The 25,136-nt window shown below is 46.6% G+C and overlaps 10 protein-coding genes across 10 annotated transcripts; 3 read left to right on the top strand and 7 right to left on the bottom strand.

Annotated features, from left to right (window-relative positions):
- Positions 1–1,800: 1,800 nt before the first annotated feature.
- On the bottom strand, positions 1,801–6,347 carry F5891DRAFT_977349 (uncharacterized protein; the record flags this gene model as incomplete). The annotated part of the gene is made up of 20 exons (XM_041376698.1): positions 1,801–1,838; positions 1,977–2,271; positions 2,360–2,568; positions 2,615–2,774; positions 3,036–3,694; positions 3,768–3,969; positions 4,123–4,131; positions 4,267–4,270; positions 4,503–4,589; positions 4,707–4,802; positions 4,852–4,939; positions 4,988–5,010; positions 5,055–5,114; positions 5,247–5,266; positions 5,332–5,365; positions 5,404–5,486; positions 5,597–5,637; positions 5,720–5,835; positions 5,931–6,079; positions 6,126–6,347. The coding sequence occupies 20 exons, from the start codon at positions 6,345–6,347 to the stop codon at positions 1,801–1,803; spliced, it is 2,595 nt and encodes an 864-aa protein (XP_041229364.1).
- Positions 6,348–9,106: 2,759 nt separating this feature from the next.
- Positions 9,107–10,084, top strand: F5891DRAFT_1141011 (mRNA splicing factor). The gene is made up of 4 exons (XM_041364901.1): positions 9,107–9,205; positions 9,254–9,413; positions 9,475–9,586; positions 9,643–10,084. The coding sequence occupies exons 1-4, from the start codon at positions 9,117–9,119 to the stop codon at positions 9,750–9,752; spliced, it is 471 nt and encodes a 156-aa protein (XP_041229363.1). The 5' UTR covers positions 9,107–9,116; the 3' UTR covers positions 9,753–10,084.
- Positions 10,085–10,538: 454 nt separating this feature from the next.
- On the bottom strand, positions 10,539–12,967 carry F5891DRAFT_1015149 (phosphoribosyltransferase-like protein). The gene is given in 10 exon segments (XM_041360861.1): positions 10,539–11,133; positions 11,184–11,283; positions 11,340–11,413; positions 11,468–11,592; positions 11,639–11,862; positions 11,917–12,292; positions 12,346–12,431; positions 12,490–12,714; positions 12,772–12,923; positions 12,935–12,967. Coding segments are annotated over 9 exon segments (1,623 nt in total). The 5' UTR covers positions 12,773–12,923; positions 12,935–12,967; the 3' UTR covers positions 10,539–10,721.
- A 772-nt stretch (positions 12,968–13,739) lies between these two features.
- Positions 13,740–15,221, bottom strand: F5891DRAFT_1184733 (S-adenosylmethionine synthetase; the record flags this gene model as incomplete). Its single annotated transcript, XM_041366480.1, has 8 exons — positions 13,740–13,786; positions 13,837–13,896; positions 13,944–14,120; positions 14,171–14,345; positions 14,398–15,000; positions 15,055–15,086; positions 15,136–15,150; positions 15,209–15,221. The coding sequence occupies 8 exons, from the start codon at positions 15,219–15,221 to the stop codon at positions 13,740–13,742; spliced, it is 1,122 nt and encodes a 373-aa protein (XP_041229361.1).
- Positions 15,222–15,556: 335 nt separating this feature from the next.
- F5891DRAFT_1208265 (phosphatases II) lies at positions 15,557–18,509 on the bottom strand (the record flags this gene model as incomplete). The annotated part of the gene is made up of 7 exons (XM_041369113.1): positions 15,557–17,070; positions 17,091–17,658; positions 17,712–17,840; positions 17,891–18,051; positions 18,104–18,269; positions 18,324–18,434; positions 18,486–18,509. 7 exons carry the CDS (start codon positions 18,507–18,509, stop codon positions 15,557–15,559), a joined length of 2,673 nt encoding a protein of 890 aa, XP_041229360.1.
- Positions 18,510–18,578: 69 nt separating this feature from the next.
- F5891DRAFT_1015139 (CBF/Mak21 family-domain-containing protein) lies at positions 18,579–20,884 on the bottom strand. The gene is made up of 8 exons (XM_041360860.1): positions 20,501–20,884; positions 20,189–20,451; positions 19,632–20,140; positions 19,518–19,578; positions 19,350–19,460; positions 19,134–19,300; positions 18,898–19,082; positions 18,579–18,843 (listed from the first exon to the last, which is right to left on the bottom strand). The coding sequence occupies exons 1-8, from the start codon at positions 20,846–20,848 to the stop codon at positions 18,691–18,693; spliced, it is 1,797 nt and encodes a 598-aa protein (XP_041229359.1). The 5' UTR covers positions 20,849–20,884; the 3' UTR covers positions 18,579–18,690.
- A 557-nt stretch (positions 20,885–21,441) lies between these two features.
- F5891DRAFT_946091 (thioredoxin-like protein) lies at positions 21,442–21,834 on the top strand (the record flags this gene model as incomplete). The annotated part of the gene is made up of 3 exons (XM_041374653.1): positions 21,442–21,470; positions 21,530–21,671; positions 21,727–21,834. Coding segments are annotated over 3 exons (279 nt in total), but the record flags the coding sequence as incomplete, so codon positions are not given.
- Positions 21,835–22,112: 278 nt separating this feature from the next.
- F5891DRAFT_1126766 (G-protein gamma subunit) lies at positions 22,113–22,471 on the bottom strand (the record flags this gene model as incomplete). The annotated part of the gene is made up of 3 exons (XM_041364126.1): positions 22,113–22,199; positions 22,259–22,295; positions 22,347–22,471. The coding sequence occupies 3 exons, from the start codon at positions 22,469–22,471 to the stop codon at positions 22,113–22,115; spliced, it is 249 nt and encodes an 82-aa protein (XP_041229357.1).
- A 491-nt stretch (positions 22,472–22,962) lies between these two features.
- F5891DRAFT_1015126 (uncharacterized protein) lies at positions 22,963–24,348 on the bottom strand. Its single transcript, XM_041360859.1, has 5 exons — positions 24,223–24,348; positions 23,892–24,165; positions 23,562–23,835; positions 23,412–23,505; positions 22,963–23,351 (listed from the first exon to the last, which is right to left on the bottom strand). The coding sequence occupies exons 1-5, from the start codon at positions 24,305–24,307 to the stop codon at positions 23,203–23,205; spliced, it is 876 nt and encodes a 291-aa protein (XP_041229356.1). The 5' UTR covers positions 24,308–24,348; the 3' UTR covers positions 22,963–23,202.
- Positions 24,349–24,590: 242 nt separating this feature from the next.
- On the top strand, positions 24,591–25,000 carry F5891DRAFT_946154 (G-protein gamma-like domain-containing protein; the record flags this gene model as incomplete). The annotated part of the gene is made up of 3 exons (XM_041374660.1): positions 24,591–24,715; positions 24,784–24,820; positions 24,917–25,000. 3 exons carry the CDS (start codon positions 24,591–24,593, stop codon positions 24,998–25,000), a joined length of 246 nt encoding a protein of 81 aa, XP_041229355.1.
- Between the last annotated feature and the right edge of the window lie 136 nt (positions 25,001–25,136).

The following is a 25,136-nucleotide window of genomic DNA, read 5'->3' as shown; positions in this document are numbered from 1 at the left end:
TTACAGTTCTATCTTTTCACCTCTTCACATTGTCACATATGCTTACTCATCATTCCATAGTATTCTATCACATTCTATTGTACGATTCTTGTTCTCTTTTTCCTATTCGCTATTCATATTCAAGCTCCGCTTCAATACTCTTATATATACCTTACTCTTTACACTTTGTATCTTTAACTTGACCTACGCAGACCAGGGCCTGCAATCTAGCTTCATCTTCATCAGAACATTGACTTTGACTTTGATCCTTGAAACGTTAAGACGTCTAAACAACGCCGAGCATAACAGTGATTCCTGCAAGACATCATTAGGTGAGGCATCGCAAGGATGCAAGGTATAAGTACGGAATGAGATGAGGATGAGGATGAGATAGTGGTACAGTGTACTACTGCAATGCACGAGAAATGACAAAAACTAGTACCAAATTAGCATGCCTGTCATCAACAAATACTAGACCCGGTCACTTGTCAAACATTGTTTGGGAAATGGTAACCGACCCTCCTCACATGAGCTGGAGGTTAGCAGGCTTCATGGAATAGCAAGAATCCCAGGGATTGATCTGCTCCGGTGCAAAAGGGTCATCAACGTGTGATCGACTGCGCCACAACATCAGTGAACTGATGGAAACCTCAGAAGGACATATACAGTGGCTCAAAAGTGTCCAAATGTTTATAGCTTTTCATGTAATTGCTTTATCATGTGTCAGGACATGGGAATATGACTACTCTATAGGGAGGTGTCTGAAGGGTCGGCATCTCAGCTTTACTTTTGTTCCCTATAGCGTGGAAATATAATGATATTGTGCGAAGATATAACTATTTTAAAATGATGACTCATTCGGACACTTTTTTGACTTTGAGTTTGACTACTACAATCTCTACAATTCTAGTACTATATGTGGCCTCCTCTTGCCCTAATCACTTCTTCCACTCTTCTAGACATATTCTCTATTAATTTTGGTCATTCCTCCTTAGTATTCTTATCACATTCTGCTGTAACACTGTCCTATAGCACAAATAGCCCCTATGGTGGATCTTAATATGCTACAAGCAATTTCTCAGGTGACTCCCAGGGATATTCAATAGGGTTGATGTCTTGTATCTGTTCTGGATATGATAGAATAGTAATATCATGGTCTTTAAGCTATTGGTGATCAATTTAGAGGTATACTCAGGGTCATTATCTTGTAACCAAACAGTATCTTCTTCATTCACCCATGACTTCTGCATACTTCTGAGCAGACACTCTCATGAAATGAAGATTTACTGCTCTGCATTCATCCTCCTCTTAGCTTCATAGAAAATTCCCACTTCACTTCATCCCATACAGCCCCATACCATCTGATTTTCTCCTTAAAACTTAGGTGCTTGACTGACTTCTCTTTATCTTGATGATTTACATTGAGAGTTGGTGCCAGTGAGATGGACATTGTCTCCATCCTTGGATGAGTCAGGGTCAGACTCCGGAGTCAAAGACTTGAAATTAATGAGGCAGAGGATGGATCAGCTTGTGCAGCAGTGTAGGGTAATTAGTTGCAAATCGAACTCCCATTGTAAGCTAATGCATTTGCAGAGAATCAGTTGTCTGGAAAATAAACTGGGATGCAGCGTCGACTGGCCCGGGAATTAATATTATCTGAATGCAATCCAAACACATTTAACAGTTAGTAGACTCAGACTCGCTGGGTGCATATTTTTTCGTAAATACTCTTTGACCAGAATCTGACTGCGAAATCTCTCGTGCATTTGATGTGGACCTAGAAGCACTGTATGATATACATTGTAATGTCGACTATTCTAACTAGAGGATCTCCAACCACCGCGACTGAGACAAACTAACTTAATTCAAATCACAATGCAATCATGATGAAGATCTAAATAGAACTCAGTATCGCAATGACAACGTCTGTTTTGTTAGGAGTGTCAACAGTAAGAGATGAAAGGTGCCTAATAGCCTGCGAAATTCTGTCAGCTCACTTCCGTTCAATGATGCCATCTGAGCCTTCATTCTCGCATAGATACTACATCCCTTGGCATGGAGATCTATGGGTTGGAACCAGCCGATCTTCAAGCATTGCACCATTTCCAATTCACAGATCATTGCGGAAAGGGCCATGGTGTTTTGAAGCCCAAATTCCCAGTCCCCAGTGGCTGTGTCGAGAGGTATATAATGATGATACCCCTGATCAACCAGTATGTGTTCTGTCATAGTGATGATGGTAGAGCTCCCAAATGGGACGCAAAGTGATTGGAGTTGCCCATCATTCATGACCTGTTGAAGTGAAGATTACATATGAGCTGAGGACCATTGAGATACATGCTTACTGAATGATGGCATCAAGATAATCATCATTCGATACCAATGTCAAGGCGTGCACTTTGCGTGATGGTATAACATTGTTTGGGTGCTTGAACAAAATTTGAGCGGATAGGTTATAGGCTCCAATCACCAACCCCCAAGCATAACCCTTGCCCTGGCAGTCCGTATGGATGTGTTTGGCGACCCCTTTAAGCCTTATCAGAGTGTTTTGACCTTCTGGCCGCAACTTCCATTCCCCAAGTTCCCTAGCTGTGTCCTCCATGAGTCATGGAATGAAAGTAAGGAAAATGAATACCATTGTCGTTGTTCATATGAATAGCGATCACATCATTAAGCGCTGCATCGGCCAACTCATCGTTCTTCTCTTTGATCAGAAACAGGGTGTTCCGAAATAGAGACACTCTCATCAGTCTTGAAGCATCCATCTTCAAATGATTGAGTATTAAAGATTCAATCTGCAAAGATGATTGAGAAAGCTCCATTTGTGCCGAGGAAAGGTATGGTTGAGAGTTGACAGAAATTTCCCGTTTTGCGCATTTGAGCTTTCGGCGGACCTGTCTGCTCTCACTTACTCTTGTCATGTAACCTCAAGGTCCGAAGGAAAGGGGTTGCTCTTGGTCTTGTGAGCTGTGATGACTCAAAGCTGACAAGCTTGATTGAGTTTGAGCTGCTTGACTCGTACTTGGATCAAGGGCAGTTGTAGGAAGAGCTGATACCTGGGGGGCGTGTTGGGCTATATTGAAGGAGTCGTCATGAAGAACCTCGCCCACAGATTGCCGAGATGCATTGATGGTGGAAGACGGTAGTTCAGACTGTACTGGATTGTTGTAGTTGCCACCCACAGGACCCTGCAAGTAAGGATGTTGATAGTTACAGTGGGCAGCCGCATGGTGCACTGGCTCGGTATTTGAAGCCTCAGGCTGGTGCTGGCTATCAGCTGCGGGCTGTGAATCATAATGGCCATATGAAGAAGCCGCCTGACTCATGTTTGGGTCAAAAGATGTCAGATAAAGGGAGGTTGAGGGGAAAGCTGGTCCCTGCGGGGCACTCTGGGCTACATTCAAGTTGGAAGAGCCGTCCTGCGGATACTGGCTGCAAGCTTGCTGAAATGTGCTAACTGCAGAAGAGGGTGGCTGCGACAGGGCTAGACTATTGTGACTGCCACCCACAAGATTCTGCGAGTAAGGAGGCAGGTAGTTAGAGTACGCAGATGTGTCATGCGCTAGTCCAATATCAGAACCCTCAGGCTGATGCTGGCCACCAGCTGCAGAAAGTGTATTATGATAGCCGTATGAAGAAGCCGCTTGACTTGTGCTAAGGTCAAAAGAAGCCAGATAAAGAACAGTTGTGCCAGTGGGAGCTGGTCCATGGGACACTATGGACAAAGTTGGAAGAACCGTGATGCTCTGACTGGTTGGTTGCCAGAGGCTGTTGGTTGAACACGCTACCTGTATAGAACTGCAGCTGAGATTGTGGGTTTGCATAGCTGCCTGCGGGACCTTGGAAGTGAGAATTATTGGGCGCTAGGATGCTGGACTGGAGCTGGCCCTCACATGTGGGCTCATGCGAGATAGGATTATGATGATGGTGCGAGTGGGGGGTATAATAGTCATGGGCATTCATGTGGGGCATTTCGGGAGCATCAGAGGCCTGAGACACAAAATTCACATGGCTCTCATTGCCCACGGAGTGACTGAAGCTGCGGCTCATTTGCCAATGAGCCATCTAGTTACAATTTTCGACTGTGTAGTATGATCAGTCCATGATAATCATCATAGCACAACTCAAAGTTGCTGTGCTTACCTTTTTGGACTGAAACAGTGTGGAATAAAAGTCAGAGACAGCGGCGGGTTTGGATGGGAGTCAATTACAGAGTGCCCTCTGATAAACAAAAAGATGAGAACAAGGTTGCTGCAGAAAACTTGCGGGCACTGATATCTGACTCACACCACTAGTGGCCGATATCCATCATGATCTTATCGTGGATAGCTGAGTTACATGATACTTAGTTGTCCAAAGCTGCTTGCACTTGCCTCGAGGCCTCCCCCTGAACAATTTAATTGGTGAAACCGATCCAACACAATGTTTGACAGAGTTGGCATTAATTCCTGCTACTACATAGTGATTAGCAAAGATGGTCAGGGTTTATTGAATTGAGCCATTAGCGAGGCATTAGTACTTACTATTGGTTCAGATCCTGGTTCAGATTGAAATACAAGGCTCGGAGTGATTCACCACTTAACTTGAAGCATATAACATGTTGCTTATGACTTTCAAAAACAATTGCTGTGGTCAGCGATCACAATTTACAAAAGGGGCACTCTTACCAGAACAAACTTTGTGTGACAAGAGGCTCTTTACCTGTGGCTGGTCCGAGATATACGTACCTTACCTCAAGGCTCTGCTTACAGCACCATCGACACCAACAGGACATTTTCAGGATATTTGTGGCAAAGGATGATAGACTGGATGCGCAACGTTGCCTGAGTCATCATTGCCGTTGTCACAATCATCATAGTAGTTTTTTTTTACCTGGGAAGCAAGCTCCTCAGCAAGTCGTCCGAGTTGTTACCATTGGTGAGTGCTAGAAATTGATCCGTATAGGTACTAGCAGTAGTTCCTGTCAACTTTTCGGTCAAAACTCAAGAGATTCAAGTTATTGACAGACCGCTGCTCCTCGGGCTAAGGGTACTGTCAGCGAGCAGAAGTTGTTGGTATTGTGTTATGTGACACACCATTCTGAACACTTGGCAAAATCCGGGGTTTCCCTTATGAAGCTGCCTGCGAGTGACATACTACACAGTATTGTCACGAATAAACTCAAAGTTTGATTTGAACATTGAACATTTGATCAACCAACCGATGCTTGCACAGTGCACAAATACAGCTGTCAAATTTGATGTTCGTAAATAGTAACTTGGACTAACTTTGAACTCAAAAATTCAATCTATTGAACGTAACTTATTATTCAAGAAATCAATAGAAGATCTAACGGTCTTCAAAGCTTCACACCCAGTACTCGATACTGAGATCGCCTTGTTGGGGACTAACATGGCCGAGATCATGTCAATCAGTACGAATTACAATGTAGATTGCAAGCCTAGTAATAAGTCGAGATGGTGCACAATTTGTACTACAAATGAAAGCGCAGTGTCCCGCGCCACGATCTAAATTACATCACTAGTGAATTCATTGGCGAAAAAATATTCCCTAAATCCCTCAGTGCCTGCTACACGAGATTAGTAAAATGGTTGCAATATAGCAGAAAATTAATTACTTCAGTTGTCATTGAAAGTTTCTTCGTCTGAACTGGTGGTGCTACCATCCAAGTCCAGGAGAGTCACTGCTTGCAATGGTCATTTAGCAATGGTGTCATTTTGAGGCAAATGAAAGTGCGCACAAGCAATATTTTCGACATGATCAAACTCTATGTCAGCAGCAGCAAATGAAGTCTCATCAAGGTTGTACACAGCAATACTACAATTTTTGCGATTCTCAAGCTCCTCAGTAGTACAACTAGAGAGAGCCTCAAAGGCAGGTCTCGAATGGTTCCGAAACAGCATCGACATATGTATGTGTCTGCTTCACTCTTAGCAGTTATGTCAAGAAACATGGAATGTTTCTGAACCGCATTGACGTGCAAAGCAGCTGCGATAGCGCGCATGTGCCTCCATTCAATATCGACTTGGATCGGAATCATGGCATGGGCGCGAGCCTCAGGAGTCAGGCTCTTCAATCTAAGTTGCAATTGAGTTCTTTCCTGGAATGATATTAATAAGTAATACAAAATACATAGACTAACATACCCTTTGATCTCTTGACAGATCCTTGGAGCTAGTGCACCCCGAACACTCCTCACCACAGAGGTGTTCTAACACGTTGGGGACAATTCTTTGGTAAGGCTTGGGTCTTTTCTTTGCGCTTTTTGTATACTTAGACAGATGGTGAAGTATCGCAGGAGGTGTAATAGGTCCAATGATATCATCGTCCAATGAATCATAGGGAGTATCAGATGAAGGTGGTGACATTGGGATTTTCACAGATTTAGTCCGTGAGATAGTTGGACGACTCGGTATCCTAGAGAGGCTCAGATTCAGAATCAGGAAACTGTCTGAATCCTGTTTCAGAACATGACTGGTTATACATGGACTATGTCCTTTCCTGCCTTGATAGACAGGACTAGACTCCCTGATAGGACAAGTGATACAGGCCATGCGCGTTCTAGCCATAGTAATGCCTGCAATAATACAGCAGGAGGGAGGTGACTGAGTTTCAAAACAGCTAGAACTTCTTATATTGACATTCTCACCACGTACTCAGTGAATGTTTGAATGTTTGAACATTGACACCAAAAAGGGAGGCCTTTTATGTGGCTATGTCACTATCGAAATTGCTAAGGACTCCAAGTCCGAATGACTTGACCGGTCCATGGCATAATATTGATTCGAGTCAGGAGGCCCACATCCTAGGTTGGAAAGTGAATTATCATAGTATGTTTAATCACTTTTCTGGGAGTTCCGAGTCTGAATAAACTCGGGTCATCATCATGGTTGTTTCAGGCAAGCTTTGGGCAGCACTAACTGACCTATCCAGAGGTAATGCGAGTTGTGGCCGGCCTGCAAGAAAACTCCGAGTCGTCCCACGATTGGTCTCCCCTGGGCCCTGCATATGATATATGATAACCCAATTGGGATGTCAACATGTGGTGACATAACACTTGCACAGTTTGAAAGAAGGTATCGTGACTTGCTCCGATCATCACTGTGACTGCATGCAGCACACACTGTAACTTACCAAGGACATACCCATTCAATATCCAGGACTCATCGACCACAGTTCATGCTTGTACAGGACCTTACTTGTCGATTCGCACTGACCCTTGGCCGTTTGGCTCCTGAGCTGCAGTTTCACAAACCGCGCAGATGATATTGTTATAGCTTCCCCTACTAGTCCACACCAGCGAAATGCCTTGTTATCAATTTGTGATATCCAGACTGTTCCTTGACAGTTTGGTGGAAACAATCACAGACTCAGAGACTGCCCATCTCAATGTGAGGCAAGACAAAATCGAATCCTTCACAAGACTCACAGCTTGAGGGGTTGGTTCCCCACAGCTGGCCTCATCATCACTATCACATTTTCCTTACTTCTATGTATGATTCTCCTGGCTACCACGCTCTAAACCCGAGATGCTAATCCATTCCACTTCAGTTCAGAATGCCTGGTTCATCTTGCCTCAAGGAGCCCCATGCACCGTATCACTCGAAGACGTGCGCGATTGCATCCTGAAAATAAACGGCAGCCTATCAGTACATGAGCTTCACATCTAGCAACTCTCAGAATCCAAGTTCGTCGCATCTGTACATGTCATAGCCTTAAGGAATCATGGTTTCATGCATGTCGCTGCAGACATACACAGGGCTCTGCATCTGAGTAGCATTTATTCCAGAACTATTCAGGCAGAATACCATTGTTGTCCTTGTATAACCAGCGAGGATGCCATGTCTATGCTGTCGATCAGTTAGAGTTGTGAATGGGAGTCCATGTTGAAATTTTGCAGCAGAGTGATGATGTTCAGGCAGACGGTGCTGCCATAGAGTCCTTCAAGTTGTCCTGGTGCCATTCTGGCACAATTGTTTTGCCATATTGAAAGCTACTAGTAAGGTCATGTCAAAACAAGTGCAAATCGGTGTAGAGACTAATATCTCTGTGGGCTTGCAGGGATCTAAAATCCCAATGTCTCTATCACTTCCCAACATAGCACGACTCATATCTCACCCAGTGCACCTCAAGCGCCTCATCGGCCGCTCACAAGCGCCAGCGCTCCAGTCGCTCATCCATTGCGCATCGGCGCGCGCATCCTCAGTTCCATCCATCCATTCCATGTCTGTTCGGTTCATCAGTGTGTATTCCGATTCTATTTTCATTGATTCTGACATATCTCCGGCGCTCATGGCCATATTCCATATGTTTTCCGTTATGGACCCTTTTATTACATATTATCTCACGTCCGCTTCGCTTCTCGGTTCGCTTTAGCACTTGACAGTGCTTAACATTACTTAGTATATATAGACGCGCATAAACTGTATAATGAGTATCTTTCTGCCCGCACATTGTTGGACTCTAAGTCTAAGTTCTCCCTCTAAATCTAAGGATCTAAGTACAATATGAGCACTGCCGCCGTACATTACTAGAAACTCTGCCAATTAGTTTTCTGACTCATTAAGAGTCGCTGCGCTCCACCAACCGCACGCGCACCGCTTTCACTTAGCACGTGCTCCCGCTATAAGTCACGTGCTGATATTTATCGTCAGCTGCTATTGCTCATCAGCGCTTCACGTTGCTTTTGCTCGCTCGCGCTTCACTCATCATCGTGCACCTTACCAGGCTTGACCAAGCGCCCAGTCCAGTGTTTCCCTCCAATTTATACACTTAGAGGAACCTTCTCAGTAGCAATCCCCTTGGGCTGACGTATATCTTGCTCACCAAGGACTACTTGAGTTATCTCATACCACTCATATTCCCCCACTTCCCATTCCTCTTCTACACCAGATACCCATGACATTGCCTAGTTGCAGTGGATACAGCAGTGTTTTGCATGGCCAAATACACATCTTCGTTGAAGCTGATGACAGATTCAGGTTTGCTAAGGGTCGCACTCAAGTCACTCAAGTCGCTTAAGTCGCTGATGTCACTCGTGTTTCGTGCATGGTAGAGAAATAGTATTGGTAGTGAGATGTCGGGGTAGGTGGTTGTGGGTCATGCTGACTAAGCATATATCAGACCTCTTCCCCACTATGTCGCTGCAGGTGGCCTCAGATGCTCGAAAAGCGCGTTTGATCGCCCTAAGAAACCGCAAGGAGGGTATATCAACTGTACCAAATGGGTGCGTGATAATAAAATTCCAATAATGCAAAATATTAACCGACCACAGAGATTCTGTGCTTCTCAGCAGGAATTATGATCCTGAAACAAGGACGTTGAAGAAGCACTCAAAAAACGACGTTCTGACTACAGATACTGTCGAGAAAGATATTGAAGGAGTAGCTGAAAAGATACTTGCTGAAGATGAACGGCAGCGTGCCCAAGAACTTGTATGCCAATTCATATTATAGCGAACTGCTGCGTTTACAGCTGCTCATTCATGTTCTCCAGGACGTATTTAACATCGCCCCGAAACGGCCAAACTGGGATTTGAAGCGCGAAATGGAAAAGAAAGTAGCAAAGCTGGAGCGAAAGACTCAAGAAGCTGTCCATACTCTTATCCGTCAGCTTGATATTTCACCTTGCCTTTATTTTCGATTGCTCACACTGTATCAATAGGGCAGAGACTTGCTTCTCAAAAAGGGCAGTCGGACGACATTCTAGGGGCAATGAATGCACAAGAGAAAGCATTAGACGTCGAAGACCAGCCTTCAGACGAGGATGAATGAACAGGTTCTTTCTCTATCCTGGTAAACATCGTGCTACCTCATGGTCATGGATCTCAGTTCTTCCTCTGTATGCGAGCTGAATATCACCCTAGTACCGCGACCTCCATGCGATCGCAGTTTCGTGCCATAATTGGCACGAACACGTCCAAGCGTGGCTACCATCCTTTCGTTGATCAGGCTCTAATAACCAGGAGTTCCGCCATTTGATTGAAATAACCGAAAATGGCGGGCATGTTTCTTGTATCATATACATTTTTGCAAATCGAAGGGCGGCTATTGAATATCGGTGTCTTCACCAAACACGTGAGGCCGCAGAGCAGTTTGCACTTGGGACATGAAGACAACTGTGAACTTGAAGAAAATCCTCGATCGTCTGTCTGGAAGACTGCTTTTCTCTCTACTTTAACTGTCTCTGAGGTCAATCCAGGTTGAGGGCCAGTTCCGTCGTTCACCCACGTCGGTCACATGTTACCAGCCGGCAATACTACACCATCTCGGTGATGTCGTACCGACAAGATCGTGGTGTTCGGTCCTCTCTACAGATTGTACATCTCAAAGATGTAGAGTTGATCATCATCTGAGACTTGAGTCGTTGCTTCAGCCATAAGCAGTCTGGAGGACAATGCTCACGGTATGATATGATTTATTTGGTGCTGGGCTCTGGGTAGCATTCTGCGTCTGGATCATCGTCTCGCCTCATCTCCTTCCATCATATCTTGATTTCTGATCCGCCGCCTGAACGTTCTGCATCTGTCTAGTTAGAGAGCTTGTAGCGCTCCAATATCGTGTATGTGCAGTGTTTCCATTGCCATATATATTCGATTAGCATGAACTAGATACATATCCCTCTAACACTCTACGTAGTCATACTTTAGCGATACTTAGTGAGTGACTCTTCTCAGTGGCGAAATTATAGGACAGGGGATAATGATAGAGGCTCTACTACACGCGCAAGAAAGCAACTGGATATCAGCTGACATTCCACGTGTTGTGCAATCCAACTGTGTCATCCGCACGGTTGATTGGACCGCTAGACGCCACCATGGTCTCTTGATCGTGGAATCCGTTGACCACACTGCCCTCACCTTTGCCTTCCCATGAGCTTGCGCCCGACTTCTTTTTGACATTGTCTGCACGTAGCAATTCCAGTTGATGCAAATACTCCTCAGTGACACCACCAGTAACATATTCCCCTGTGAATACGGAGCAATCGAAAGTTGGAATGGACGGGTTGAATTGTCGCACAGACGCGACGAGATTAGGAAGAGTCTGGAACACGACAAGGTCTGCACCGATGGCCTCAGCTATCTCCTGAGTGGTGCGCCCGTATGCAACAAGTTCCGTCCTTGAAGGCATATCAATACCATAGACATTAGAGTACCTAGCAAGGATTCGTCAGTAATGTGATGGTGGTTGGTAGAAAGGAACAACCTTATTGGTGGAGCACAGCTCGCGACGATGACCTTTTTTGCGCCAACATCTTTCGCCATCTGAATAATTTCTTTTGAGGTGGTGCCACGAACAATGGAATCTGAAGCCGTGTGTCAAGGCAAGACGACAAGATCATTCAGTCGTTGCAGAACTTACCGTCAACGAGGAGAACATTCTTCCCAGAAAACTCCAAGGCCATGGCGTTCAGTTTCCGCCTAACATTTTTTCGTCTTAGAAAAACGCCATCAATGTTGTGAATTCATGGAAAAAAACATATATCTGACCTCATTTGTTGACCTGGCATAATGAATGTCCTACCAACATAGCGATTCTTGATAAAGCCTTCTCGGTAGGGCAAATTGAGCTTCTGAGCAAGATTCAAAGCTGCAACACGAGATGTGTCAGGAACCTGAAAACGCGTCAGAAAAAAATGTGGAACGAGGGGAACCACTGACGGGAATGACGACATCCACTGTGATGCCGCGTTCCTTCAAAACCTTGTCGACTTCAACCGCAAGCGCGTCGCCCATGGCCATTCGACTGCGATAGACACTGATGCCGTCAAGCACTGAATCGGGACGAGCGAAGTAGACAAATTCGAATATATCGGGTGCAAAGATCGCATGCTCTGCTACACGCTTCCTTGAAACCCCTGACCGAGTGATGATTACTGCTTCGCCTAATCAGAAACTGACGTCAGTGACTGCGGCTAACGGTAGGAATAGACACTGACCAGGCTTCACATCCTCCCATTCGCTAAAGCCCAGAGCATCAGCAACAATGCTCTCGCTTGCAAAAAGGTAGTCTTTCCCAGAGTTGCTCCGTCTGGAAGCCACCCCGAGGGGTCGTATGCCATTCGGATCTCTGAACGCAATGATCCCAAAGCCAGCGAGCATTGCAACACATGCATATGCTCCTGTGCACTGCTTCATAAGGCCTCCAATGGCATTGAAGATGTCGTCTTCGTTTATGCGAAATTTGCCAGTCTGCTGGAGGTTGTTGGCAAAAAGGTTGAGTAGGAGTTCGGAATCGGATGAAGTATTTATATGTCTATGTGCGGTGGCGTCCATATATTGCAGGAGTGAAGGGCCATCTATGAGGTTCCCATTCTAATCACCTTCAGTCTTGACTCTTGAGTGACCAGTCTCGAGAACAAACTTACATGCGCAAATACAATACCATAGGGTGAGTTAACGTAGAACGGTTGAGCTTCAGCGTGGTTCGAGCTTCCAGCAGTTGGATAACGAACTACAATGTGCTAGATCAGATAATCGTTGACAAGACCAGTTTGCTCCCGAGGGCTTACCATGACCAACACCCATCCCTCCGATGAGTTTGGAAATGGCCTTCTCGTCAAAGACATCGCGAACCATACCGTTGGCTTTGCATTGAAAGAATCGGCCTTTTGGACCACAAGTCACGATGCCACACGCATCCTGTCCCCTGTGCTGGAGCAAAGAGAGACCTTCACATATGTCTGGTGCTGCGTCCACCGATGGATCATGAAGCAGCAGACCTAAAATGCCGCACACTAAATTGGAGATCTGTCAGAGGATCTGGCACTTGGACGATCAAGAAGCCAACTCACTCGTGATGCAGGGGTGAAATGAGAGAAGATGTGAAATTAAGCTGGGACGACGCCCGTTCGCGTGATAAACGTGCAGGTCACTACTATCAGTGGTTACAGACCTGAAGAAAAACTGGCATGGTGTTTAAATCACTTTGCCGCAACTTTGCCGCAACTTTGCCGCGTGATAATCTTTTCCTTGATAATTTGACCTCGGTCCGTATATGGACGAACCACGCACGTGGGCTGATGTTGCGGCAGGAGTGACTCCGCCATTTCCAGCCGGTTCTGACCGGTTCTCTCCGGCAGAATTCGATGGCCGGAGTCCGGCAGAAGTGTAATTATGTAACAACCTTATAGTTATAGTAACACTAGTAAAGATTGTAATCATCAGAAAGCCGTAGGACAGCCAAGTCGTCGACGTGGACACACTGATGCTCTTCCTACCACACACCTTGTAGCGCTTTGAGAATTTAACCAAGCGACAGAAGCCAATTGCTCGCAAATAACTCTGAGCGTGGGACTTGAGCTTGAGCTTGAAACAGCTTGTAACTTTATCAACGCTGGAAGCTTACCATTCTTCTGATACCGGCTTTCAAGTTTCCGTATTAGGCTAGTCGCTGTCCTTTGACCCTTATTGTCGTCTTACTTGAGTTAGACGATAGATGTGAAAATACACTGCCAACTTTTAATCACTCCTAAAATCACAGAAAAATACGCGGTTGAACGCGATTGTATTCTTCGGTACTACGAGGTGATATAGTGGATATAGGTAGGGCATCAACAACATGCAACGTCGTTGGGGTCTTCGCAAAGTCGCGGGTAATGGTCGTGATAATAGGCAGCGTATCGGCTGCGGAGTAGAAAGCGATGGTGTGCAATAGTCTACAGAAAGGTGCGTGCGATGATGAATGACAAATTAGGGAAGGATGAACTTCCTATGCTAGATAGAGCAAGATTCCACAGGAACCAGTCAGACAAAAGAGTGATTACAGCTTAAGCTGTTTGGGTTTCTCCCAGGTGTATGCGGGGTTACCTGTACACACATCAAGTTCTGCGCTACACCTGATAACGTCAAAAACATACCGAAGTGGCCGTAAGACGCGGTCCTCAGGTAATGGGGTTTCTGGAGGTCAAGCTCGCGCACTAGAAAGTATCGATAATTTATCCTTCTCCAGATAGAAGAGACTTACCCATGACACCAGGACGGAGATCCCAGTTGTTGCGAATGACGTCAACGAGCTCCTCGTTTGTCCTCTTGCCAGTGCCGTAAGTGTCAACGTAGATAGACAAAGGCTCGGCAACACCGATAGCGTATGAGAGCTGAACAAGGCAGCGGCGAGCAAGGCCAGCAGCAACGAGTGACTTGGCTGTACAACATTTCAAATACCGTGGATTGATCAGAGACAGATGAACATACCGATCCAACGAGCAGTGTATGCCGCAGAGCGATCAACCTTGGAGAAGTCCTTGCCTGAGAAGGCTCCTCCACCGTGTGCACCCCAACCACCGTAGGTATCTACAATAATCTTGCGGCCAGTCAGACCGGCATCACCCTGAGGGCCACCAATAACGAAGCGACCAGACGGTTGAATCTAATCCAACTCGTGAGCTACATGCGTCACTAGAAAGTAGAAATTCACGTACGTGGTAAACGATGCGGTCATCAAGAAGGTTGGCGGGGATGACCTGCGCGACGATCTTGCTTAGAATTTCCTTGCGGAGCTCCTCGGTGGAGATCTCCTCTGCGTGCTGGGTCGAAATAACGACCGTGTCCACACGCAGGGGGATCATCACACCACCATCGTTCTTGTACTCAACAGTGACTTGAGTCTTTGAGTCAGGGCGCAACCAGGGAAGAAGACCTGATCGGCGAGCATCAGCCATGGCACGGTTGAGCTTGTGCGCAAGCATGATGGTCAAAGGCATAAATTCCGGGGTCTCGTCGGTAGCATAACCGAACATGATACCCTGGTCACCAGCACCGTGGTCTTCCAGAGAGCCGTGGTCCAGGCCCTGAGCGATATCGGGAGACTGCTGCTCGATGGCAACCAGAATGTTGCAAGTCTTGTAGTCAAAACCCTTGGAAGAATCATCGTAACCAATTTGTTTGATTGTGTTGCGGATGATTTTTTGGTAGTCGAGCTGAGCTTTGGTGGTGATCTCTCCAAAGACCATGATCATGCCGGTCTTCGAAGCGGTCTCACAAGCGACCTTTGAAAAAGGGTCTTGCTCAAGGCAAGCATCAAGCTGTGAAGTTGATCAGATTTTTTCCGCAATGATGGATATTAAGTGGGTACTCACAATAGCATCCGAAACCTGGTCACAAATCTTATCTGCTATGGATTAGTTTCATTGCAAAGCTTTGACCACGACGAAACTAACCGGGATGACCTTCACCTACAGACTCAGGAGGTGAACAATAAATGCCCAGGTGCAAGAGCAGGACGCGCGTGACCGTTAGCAGCCATAGGTAAGACAAAAGTCGTTGAAAAAAGAACGAGGAAAGGATTGGGAGAAGGAGGGAGAGAAGATGTGAGACCAGTCGTTTGCGCAAAACAATTAAAGGTTCAATATAGCTTATATAAGCAGGGCATCACGCCATCCTTCTGCCACCTTCTGCCATCCCCTTGCCAAAAAATACCAGGTTACGTCCTCAAAAACAGGATAGATAGCAGACTCAGACGTGGCATAACCTAATTCACATGAGTCCTAAATCTGATGGAGGGAAAAAGTTCAATTAAGCCTCACAACATGTATAGCGTGGGTCCTGATAGTAGATGATAGCCAAGCGAATTGATTACTATTACAAAAATCCTACACCAAGAGGATCTGTATTTGTCGAGGAAGGTTGATCTTCCTGTTCTAAAACAAGGCTGTCATCAGACACAACCGTGAGATGTGGTACGCCATCGTGGCTCTGCCCAGATATTCGGAATCCTGACGAGTCTCCGTACTCTAGGCGACGAGGCGGATGTGCGACTGTTGGGTCAAGCGGCAATGATTTCCCATCAAAGAGATCTTGTGACAAGGAAGCCTGTCTAGGTGATCTTGACCTAGTGGTACTCCAGGGATTATCCGAGGGGAGTACATGTATAGTCTTCTGGGGTTTCACATTATCCCAAGGGTTGTGTGATGAGCCGACTGAATGTGATTGGCTGGTTATACGATAAGCAGGGCGTCCTTCATCTCCAAGGCGCTCACGAGGCTGAAATTCGGAGATTTTTCCTTGGGCATTTTCGTTATCTCCTGATGGCTTCGGTAATGTTTTGAAGTCCTTTGCGACTCCGTCATAAGCGTCCTGCATCGCTGAGAATGCTGCGGTAGCATTCGAGGATAATTTTCCCCACACTGATCTTACTCCGGTGTTGTAAAATGTATCCGCGGAATGCGCAGTCCGAGAGCGAGCCGGATGTAAAGGATTGCTCCCTGGAGATGATGGTCGAAGGGGAGGGCTAGAAGGCCGCAGTGATGCGGGAGACGGAGCCGCGATGTTATCTGCAGTCATTCTCTGCGGAACGTCTGGTAACGAAGACCATAGTCCACGAAGGCCCGAAGTCAGCGTTTCAGACGCATTCCCAGGGTTGGATGGCACAATAGAAGGATTCGAAAGGTTTGGCGTTCTGGCAGGTGACGGTGGGAGCGGTATTCCTGCGGGAATACTGATTGAATTAACAGGATCATCCTCCAGGGATTCTATTGGAGATGTAAATTCTGGCCCCTCCTTCGTCTGATAAACGATTATCCTCCCATTCATCTCCTCCTCGGTCCTGCCATAAAGCTCGTGCCAAAAACGAATATCCTTGGCGTTCGGATAAATAACACCCATGTCAGCTGAAGGATCTCTACTGGAGGGATCATCCAAAGAGGGGTCGTATGCGTCATTCTTGTTTTGCTCTAGCTCCGATGTCGAGTTGAAAAAGTCCCAAATGCAAGCTGCCCGCTCTGAGGGAGCAACGCCGTCTTCACCAGCTCGTCGTTCTCGTTCACAATTGTATAAGAAGTTGCCGAATTGGCACGAATAGAGGTGATATAGCAGTTGGCGAAGGAAGCGTTCATTAAACTCAAAGCGAGATGGATACTGCCGCTGCAGCTGACGAACGCATTCCAGGAATTGGTGGAAACATGGGCTCGTCTCTTTCAGGTGACTCTGGGACGTAAATCGATTCTGGACAGAAACCAAGAAGGCCTGCGCCGCATCGGCGCCACTACTCGTCCCCCCAGTGTCCGGTAACGAGGTAAAGAATTTGTCGGAGGAGAGGTGCCCGCAACGGTCAAGAATTTGTGCCCAAAGGACACCCAATCTTTCTCGATGAGTATCTGGAAGCCTCGAATGGTACGGTAGTGGGGATCCAAGCATAGCTGGGCCAAGGCAGATAACTGAGACGTTCGATCCCAGCCATCTGAGCAATGAACGAGAACATGTGACGAATTAATGTGAATGTTTCGGACAATGAGAGCTGCACCCTCCATTATATTCGATATGTGTTTGAGCCATCCAGAACGACGTAGCGCCTGTCGGTCGACTACCACAAGTTGTTGTGCTTCTCCAGGCAGGCTGCCTGTAACACTCGCAGAAACGTTGTCTGCCTCGCGTAATACATCCACCACCTTGGCAAGGGCCTCGCGCATAGTATGTATGTGGTCTATGCCCAAATACACCTTCTTGGCGTCCTTGTAGTTGTCCATGTTTTCTGTGCCTGCACCTTTGGCTGTGTTAGCCACGGCATTGGCAGTGGGCCGTGCATCAACTATCAAATTTGTGCTAGTGGCACCGTAAACCGGTCCAGATGGGCGCGATTCCGAGAAATGATGAGACTGGAACACAGCTTCAACGAGCTTCTCATCTTGAAGTGAGCGGTTCTGCTTGATGCCCACCATCGGCTGGCTTGATCTTGTGATGCTGCCCTGAATGGGATAAATTAAACAGTGTACTATATCTCGGGTGCCCTGATACTAACAAAGTTTGCCCAGTGCAAGTAGGTCAGCGCAGGTACCCGACATTTGCTGCGGTATTTGGAAGCGTATCGCAACGTCGAGTCACTGATGCGAGACGGGACTACCAGCCGTGACGGGTAGGTAGGCGAGAACTTTGAATTGATCTTCAGACATTGGATGATTCGACAAGCCCGATACTCACAACGTAATCCTTGTTAATATCAGTGAAACGCCAAGCTTTTGTACGAGTTCCAACCCCCATACGGCCGAATTCTTCTCTTGGAGAGTAAAGGGACCATCCCCCCGTAGCATCAAAGGGCGGGTTAGGGGCGTAGAAGAAAGCATACAGCTGGTTGACAGAGGCTAATAAATGTCAACAATCGATGCAACTTGAGTCGAGGGATTGGATGCTCACTGCACACGGTTAGCTCTTTGACACTTTCGAATACATCTAGAGCGTCCCGTTCCTTCTCGAAGGACAGCGAAAATGTTTCAAACATACGAGTGTGAAACGTTAACGGGCTCTGTCCATACAGGGTTTGCGGGAGCTTCAATACAAGAGATATCAGCGGGTAAGGTACCTGCAGTGCGAGTTATCAAGTGCAGCACGCCGTAAACCGGGATGTAGAACTCGCCCACATCTCCTCCTTCTCAGAATCCTCATACCGAAAAATAAGGTGATGAGCAGTAAGGTGGAGTGACCCATAATGAGCCCTGCCTGATTTGCCACATAGTACCTTTTCCACCTGCACACGCGCTGTTGAGCATGTCAATCGCAAGTCTCGTGCGCAGCGCACCTTTGAAACTCTGATTGAGTCCATCTATCTGCAGCTGCTGGGAGTGGATGCCGCTCGACCTTAGCCCAGCTCTGAGCTCAACGTCAGACGGAATCAATTGAAGTATGTTTGGTCCTATTTACACATCATCGCCTTGTGATGACTCGATGCCGCTACTCAGTCTCATTTCCAAGCTAGAGTATTGCCTATACCACAGTATATTTATTCATTCAAACACCCACAATTCACTAACCGCATCCCTACCAGCCAAACAGTCGCCCAGGTTCGCTGCATCTGCCATTGGAAATATATCTCTCCTCAGCTCCATAGCTAACGCGGGTTCCCTTTTTACTTTACGTCTAACCTCAGTTTCAATGAGCTGCAATATTGTTACAGTAAGCGTGTGCACAAGAGTTTTGAAGAATTCTTTTACCGTTCCATACGTGTGATCAAGGAAATCCTCCATTGAATAACCAGGCTTTGTAAAAGCCTCTGAAAAAATGCGCACTACGGTTGACACTGCAGGATCATAGTGATGAATATGGGAGTGAAGCTCCCATAACGAAGAATCAAGGGCGTTGGTAGAGTTGGGATTTGGCTCGTCGGCAATGAACGGGTCTGATATCGCGATTAGTTAGATCGTGAACAAGGAGCTGAATGAATGCGTACCGGTGTTGGTGCTAGGATTATTGTGTATCATTACCATCAGGGCCGGATGTTGCTTGAGAATATTGTACGTGAAAGGAACGATCATGATGATAGCCGCTGGAGGAGCATTCAATGAAAGCCTGGATAATCTCTTGACGAACGATGCCAATAAAGTTGCAGGCAAATGGCTGGACTGTCTCAGTAACAACAAGTGGAAATTGTAGAGATGGATCTTACGAGGAACTCAAAAATAGCTCGGTTAAACGGAAAAACCGAGCACGATGCTTCAAGTGTAGAACATCCCGATGGAGGAATGCGTATAATCGGGTGAAAAAAGAAGGGTAATCTCTACAGTATGAACGGTTAGTGAGACGTGAAGCGTGGCATATGAAGATTTGCACTTACAGATTATAGTCTCTCATTAGGGTGAACAAAGCGTTAAGTGCCAGCAATCCAACGGTTTCTCCTATAGTAGAATGGCTTAACAAATTATGGTTAATACCAGGAATGTTCCCTCACCAAGATCCACGCATGCGCTTATCCAATCCATGACAAGCACAGGCCTAGTGAGATGTGGCAGGACACCACGATGCATTATATTCAATGCTCTTGTTGTCAGCGCTCGATTAGAGGATGACGAGATAGATGAGAGATGAGGCAGGAAGTTTAGCCACGTTCGCGTGAATACAGCGCGATGAGCTTGAAGGGAGAAAAGAGACTGGTGGAATGTCAGAGTGTAAGCCCGGCCCTTCACACTGTTTTTTTTCTCATCTTTCGCATTGGAATCCTCATCGAAAAATTTGCGCCAGTCATCCTCGTCGTTTCCATCCACCGACTCTGCGGCGTCATCCTCTTCAGCATCTCCCTTGGCACTTTTGTGTTTTGGGGGTTTTACGCCGAGCTCTTCCACCCACCACGAGTTAAGCTCTGACGAGTCCGTTGGAAATGTCGACAGCTTTTCCATAATAGAAAGCAGATTGTTGAGCAAGTGAGGATTCTCCACAGGTGAATATTTCGAGAGCACGGTTCTGAGGACAGAGTTAAGCACTGCATATAAATTTTGCATTGGGCCTTACGTTGCTTCTCGCAAAAAACACCATCGAATATCATCGTAGACGCTGAACCATGACTCCACGAAGTGCTCTCTCACATCCGGCATCATCTTTAAATTATTTTTATTGCTTCCATTCGACCGAGGGGACGGAGGGCACAGTAGGAGCCCATGTACTATGTGCTTGAAGTGCGCAAAGTGGAATTGCGGCTGTGCAGTCGAGGAAGACTTAGTGAGAGAGGTTGAGAGATGTTTCAAAAGTGAAAAGAGTATCTCCAGCGAGGATTTCTGGCATCGATGTAAGAATACAAAGCACAGCCAACGATATGACACGTACCCTCAGCGCAGGCTCTTCGTCTTGCAGTAAGCCAACGAGGAGTTCGACGTACGAATCCAACTTCTCCCATATCCACTTGCGGACAAGCTTGGCAGTAGCGTCACCTCCGTGTACTAGCATCCCACGAGTTATTATCAAGACAAATACGCGATAAACGCTATAGACAGCTTTGGACATTTCCCTCGCGTCTGATGAGCCATATGCCAGTATGAGCAGGTCCGCCAGTGGGTTAAGAGAGCCATTTTCTGTGACGGCAGATGTTAGCTGAGTCTCCAGAGACTTAACTGAAGTGGATTCAACAGCTGTCTTGCGTCTTTTGGTTGGGGGAGGGAGTGAGCGGACCGGCATGGTAGGGATATGCAAAGTTGAGCAGATCAATACCGATCATTTTTAGATTAATTTTATTTGCTTATTGAATCAATATTTATGTAATTATTATATGTACTCTGATATAAATATCTGTAAATACAATGAGGCTCTTTGTGCCGATCAATTACACTATCATCACGGGCCTGTTGATTCCGTTGTTCGCAGATGCATACTGGGCAATATATGATTGGCGTATCGACAGCGCTGTGGACCTATCGGACCAACACAGCCAGCTAAGAAACAACGACCGTGAGAAATTATGAATATATATCCACTTGATAACGTCCTCACTAACCGTGACGTTCCGTTGCCCCGATGTTATCTGTCACTTTCAAAGCTTCCACACGGTTGCGCTTTGCGTCGACCGCAGGTCACAGTTTGCGGTCTGCAGTGGGCCTGCGTCAATTCCATGGATCCCTGAAGTCCCAAGAGCACTACTTGAATGCTGATGAAAAGGCAAGCACCTTTTCCTGCCCGTAACATAGCACCAGCTTGGTCAAACATAACCACAAGCGCTACATGCATATATTTTCTAGACTTTTGAAAAAGTCGCTTTGAACCCTGCGAATGAAAAGGCCGTCCTGGTCGACTTTTATGCAGAGTGCGTAACTTCGGGTGTAACAGGCGTTTAGACATATGCTGACAAGCCGTATATTATAGTTGGTGCAACCCTTGCAAGATGATTTCGCCCCTACTCGAAAAATTGACTAGTGACGAGACAGTGAAAACTGGTAGCGGCCGTTCGCTTGACTTGGTCACGGTGGACACAGACTCAGAGTTCGACTTGGCAACAAAATACAAGGTGTGCAAACTTCGACTTGACCTAGGGCAGTTCTCATTCCTGCCATTAACATCAGGTGCGGGCGCTGCCCACAGTCATAGCATTCAAGGATGGCCAGAAGGTTGACCAGTTTGTTGGAGCCCTGAATGAAGATGGCATTCGCCAATTCATAGCCAAGTTGTAGGAGACATGTAGCGTCCTTACATGATGAATATGATTGTATATATTCGAAACCCCTCTGGTTCCAAAAAATGTATCAAAACATCGAAAGCGGTGTAGTGTTTGTTACAACGAGTTAATGAAAGGTTCAATATAGGTACACGTAGGAGGTGAAAACGAACTACCGGGGTCAATAAAGCAGTGGGGTCCACATCGTAATGCAGCGGTATAAACGAGAACTGTGTTGGGCGCTAACATATAGACGGGCAAGTGGGCGAACGAACATTCGCAGAACCGTCCAGGCTATTGTATCGAACAACAACCACCTCCAGTCTTTTGTTGGCCGTATACATCGTCTGCCTTAGTGACTGGACCCCACACGGACGGAACCTAGGTAAATGTTATTCGTCATGTTTCGACACAAAACTCGCACAGTGAAGAGAACGTACGAGGTGGTCTTTCGTCGTCTTGCAGTAGCGGATTAAACTATGAACAAGTCAGCCTGGTTTTTAAATAAGACCAACGAATAGAACTCACCTAGCGGCTGCTTCACTGACCCGGATTCTTGGCCTTGCCAAGTCTTCTCGAAGGCGCTGGTTGTGCTCCAGTAGCCGACGATACCGTAGCTCCGACATTGATTGCCTTCCGCCTCGAGAGCTCATGCTTATGGTATTCGTGTGTGGTGAAAGTCCCTGATTAGCAAAAACTGCGAGATATGAGTGTGGTCAATTATTGAGTACGAAAGTACCCACTAGCTTTGTATCAACTGCCGTATGATGTACTTGTCGCGTGTCGTATCACAAAGTCAAGAGAGTAGGATACCACAGAATTAAACGGTAGTACTTTGTGGTGATCGCGGTGGGGAGACAAGTCTGCAACGGTACAATTACCCGGTTTGACTGCTTTGAAATGATAATATCCAAATTTGGACAATTATATTTTGTTCATAAAATTCTTTTCTACGCTTCCCTCCTAACGTGCCTTCAAGCTTCAGTATCTTCAGTGCTAGTCCTCAGGCTTCTGGTAAGGCTGCATGGGGATAACAAAGTTGAAGAGCGAAGTCGGCGACCGGGCAGAATTATGAACAAGCATAGCCCGGGAAAGTACATTCAATTTACTATTAAGCTCCTCGACTGAAAGTTTCAAGTAATGCGCCAGAGCTTCTTAGTGTAATTCAGTCACAATCTGAACCCATGAGTTAATTATGACCAGGAACGGTAGGAGAACAGCCTAAAGGATTGGCATTTAAATAACAACGCAAGTCATACAAACAATACGAGAACTCCGTGATGAATCCCTGGCAAGAACACGCTGTATGAAGGGTAGAATCAGTAAAGTGACATGACGGAAGTCCGGGCAAGGTACATGACGTGCAATAGAAGGCAAATTGTGCTCAGTATCTGTCCAGAATGCCTCGTAGAAGTTTCTCCCTGGCTTTTGCATGATCTCCGGCTGCGACAGACTTAGTTGTCTGGTCAAGTCTACATATGAAATCCTCGACGTCCCCGGGCGCCGATTTCGAGTGACCTTGAAGTCGTTGGACTGAGCGGAATGACCATTCTGTGATCAGGCTCATAATCCAAGAAGTCTGAGATAAAATACCATATTCATTGACGGCCTTTTCATAACTATGGAGGAGCTTGTCACTCTCAGCGCATACATCTTGCAGCTGAAGAGATAAATTTTGAAGCGTGTCCTAGAAAGTCATTGCTGCGTCGAACGAAGAGATGAAGGCAGTTTTCACAAACTAACTTTCACCCTGGTGAACGCCCGAACCACTTGATCGTGTTCATGCCTTGCAGTTGCAGCGTCTTCGAGTCTCGAGCTCTTGTCAAATAGGGCAACTCCACGGAGTAAAGTCGGAATGTTGTCATGCGAAAGGAATTTGTGAGCCTCTCCTACTCGAGTGACCACCGGAACGAGAGTCTCCCTGTACTGTTCTGTTGCTTCTCTGCGACGAGCCAGGAATGCTGGCGAGAGTCGATCGATGATAGCTGCGCCATCAGCAGATTCAGACGCCCCCTCTCTGAGATGATGATGAGCGACGAAGTAATCCCTGAAGGTTGTGAAGGTATTGAATACCCGTCGTCTAAGAGAGCAATCAGAGTCGCATGCTCGTCCCAGTCAGAGTCCGCGGAACCATTTTCGTCTTCATTATCCCGGTGCCCCTGAATGGCGTCCTCCACATCGGTAAATTCGTCTTCTTCGCGATATTCAGTGTAGCCAGGGGGTTCTTCTGATCTAGTAGGAGACTGGTAATAAGGTTCACAGATGCATTTATGCCGATTCTGAGTCCTCCGGGAGGGTGAAACGAGTCTGTTACGGGCCATTACGCGTGATTTGTCTGTCTTAATCACTGCAGTACTGCTGTCAGTAACGTCCCTGAAGGCTGAACGCGTAGATGGCATCTGACATGACTTGAGCGCTTTCGACACTGTGGACCGCGTTCGAGTGTTCGACATCGACTTCCTATCGCTTGGTGATAAAAGGCGCACCATGATGAGTGTTACACTTCGAAACTGTATTAAGAGAGTTTGCAAGACCAATGCAAGGTCTCCTGTGAATTAGAACTCCGACACGGTATGTCCCACTGTTGATCGTTGTTCGTCTCTCTCCCGTACATCTTGGCGCGGTGGGCAGGTCCGTTGTTTTTTTTTCACTTCAAGTCTGCCAATTTCTTTGCTTATAAGCTATCTGTCATCGCAGGCGCATACTAGGTTCCCTTCTCAGATCTCCTGAGCTTCGCCAACCTCTTTGTTCTCGTTTCCGCACTATTTCACCATGAACGCTCGTCCACATAAGCAGTCTATGTCGGAGCTAAAGCTTCGCAGGCTCACAGAACACAACCAACGACTGCGAGAGGATCTCGCGCGACCGCGAATGAGAGTGAGCGAAGCTAGTGCAAGGTACTGTGCTATTTTCTTCCCACCATGGTCAGGCACATAAGATCTTACCCTCTGTCTCCATCTTACAGTTTAATTCGTTACTGCAAGACCACAAAAGACCATTTGGTGCGTTTGTACTACCGGTGCTCTCAGCGCTTTCACTTGCTCCATAATTTCATTTTATGTGCCTATGCACTTTACGCTCATACGTCATATTTTCAGGTACCTTCTGTGTGGGGACCCGTTGGAAGGGGTGAGGACCCGTACGCACCGCCGCAAACAGGCTGCACCTGTATCGTGATGTGATATGTTATTCCTTATACCCCATACCGTGACATACCCCCTTTCAATTTCTGTCTACGGAGAGAACGGAGGAAACTCCAAACACTCTTTCCTGCGCGACACCTCCACGCATCCTACGCACATCAAACCGCCCACGCTC

This window comes from Suillus fuscotomentosus, assembly GCF_016647785.1.
Source record: "Suillus fuscotomentosus strain FC203 chromosome Unknown F5891scaffold_11, whole genome shotgun sequence".
NCBI lineage: Eukaryota > Fungi > Basidiomycota > Agaricomycetes > Boletales > Suillaceae > Suillus > Suillus fuscotomentosus.
This window is presented reverse-complemented; position numbering and strand designations above follow the sequence as displayed.

Excerpts from the sequence above, each read along its gene's own strand:
- F5891DRAFT_1141011 (XM_041364901.1), top strand. The coding sequence starts at position 9,117 with ATGTCGCTGCAGGTGGCCTCAGATGCTCGAAAAGCGCGTTTGATCGCC. Across the intron at positions 9,414-9,474 it reads GGCAGCGTGCCCAAGAACTT|GACGTATTTAACATCGCCCC; the intron begins GTATGCCAATTC and ends CATGTTCTCCAG. Across the intron at positions 9,587-9,642 it reads AGCTGTCCATACTCTTATCC|GGCAGAGACTTGCTTCTCAA; the intron begins GTCAGCTTGATA and ends CTGTATCAATAG.
- F5891DRAFT_1015139 (XM_041360860.1), bottom strand. The coding sequence starts at position 20,848 with ATGCCGGTCCGCTCACTCCCTCCCCCAACCAAAAGACGCAAGACAGCT. Across the intron at positions 20,452-20,500 it reads ACGAAGAGCCTGCGCTGAGG|AAATCCTCGCTGGAGATACT; the intron begins GTACGTGTCATA and ends CATCGATGCCAG. Across the intron at positions 19,461-19,517 it reads CTAATGAGAGACTATAATCT|AGATTACCCTTCTTTTTTCA; the intron begins GTAAGTGCAAAT and ends TTCATACTGTAG.
- F5891DRAFT_1015126 (XM_041360859.1), bottom strand. The coding sequence starts at position 24,307 with ATGGTGCGCCTTTTATCACCAAGCGATAGGAAGTCGATGTCGAACACT. Across the intron at positions 23,836-23,891 it reads ATTGCTCTCTTAGACGACGG|AGAGGGGGCGTCTGAATCTG; the intron begins GTATTCAATACC and ends TCATCATCTCAG. Across the intron at positions 23,352-23,411 it reads AAAGGCCGTCAATGAATATG|TCCAACGACTTCAAGGTCAC; the intron begins GTATTTTATCTC and ends CATTCCGCTCAG.
- F5891DRAFT_1015149 (XM_041360861.1), bottom strand. Across the intron at positions 12,432-12,489 it reads AGGGATGGGTGTTGGTCATG|TTCGTTATCCAACTGCTGGA; the intron begins GTAAGCCCTCGG and ends AGCACATTGTAG. Across the intron at positions 11,134-11,183 it reads AGCTGTGCTCCACCAATAAG|GTACTCTAATGTCTATGGTA; the intron begins GTTGTTCCTTTC and ends AATCCTTGCTAG.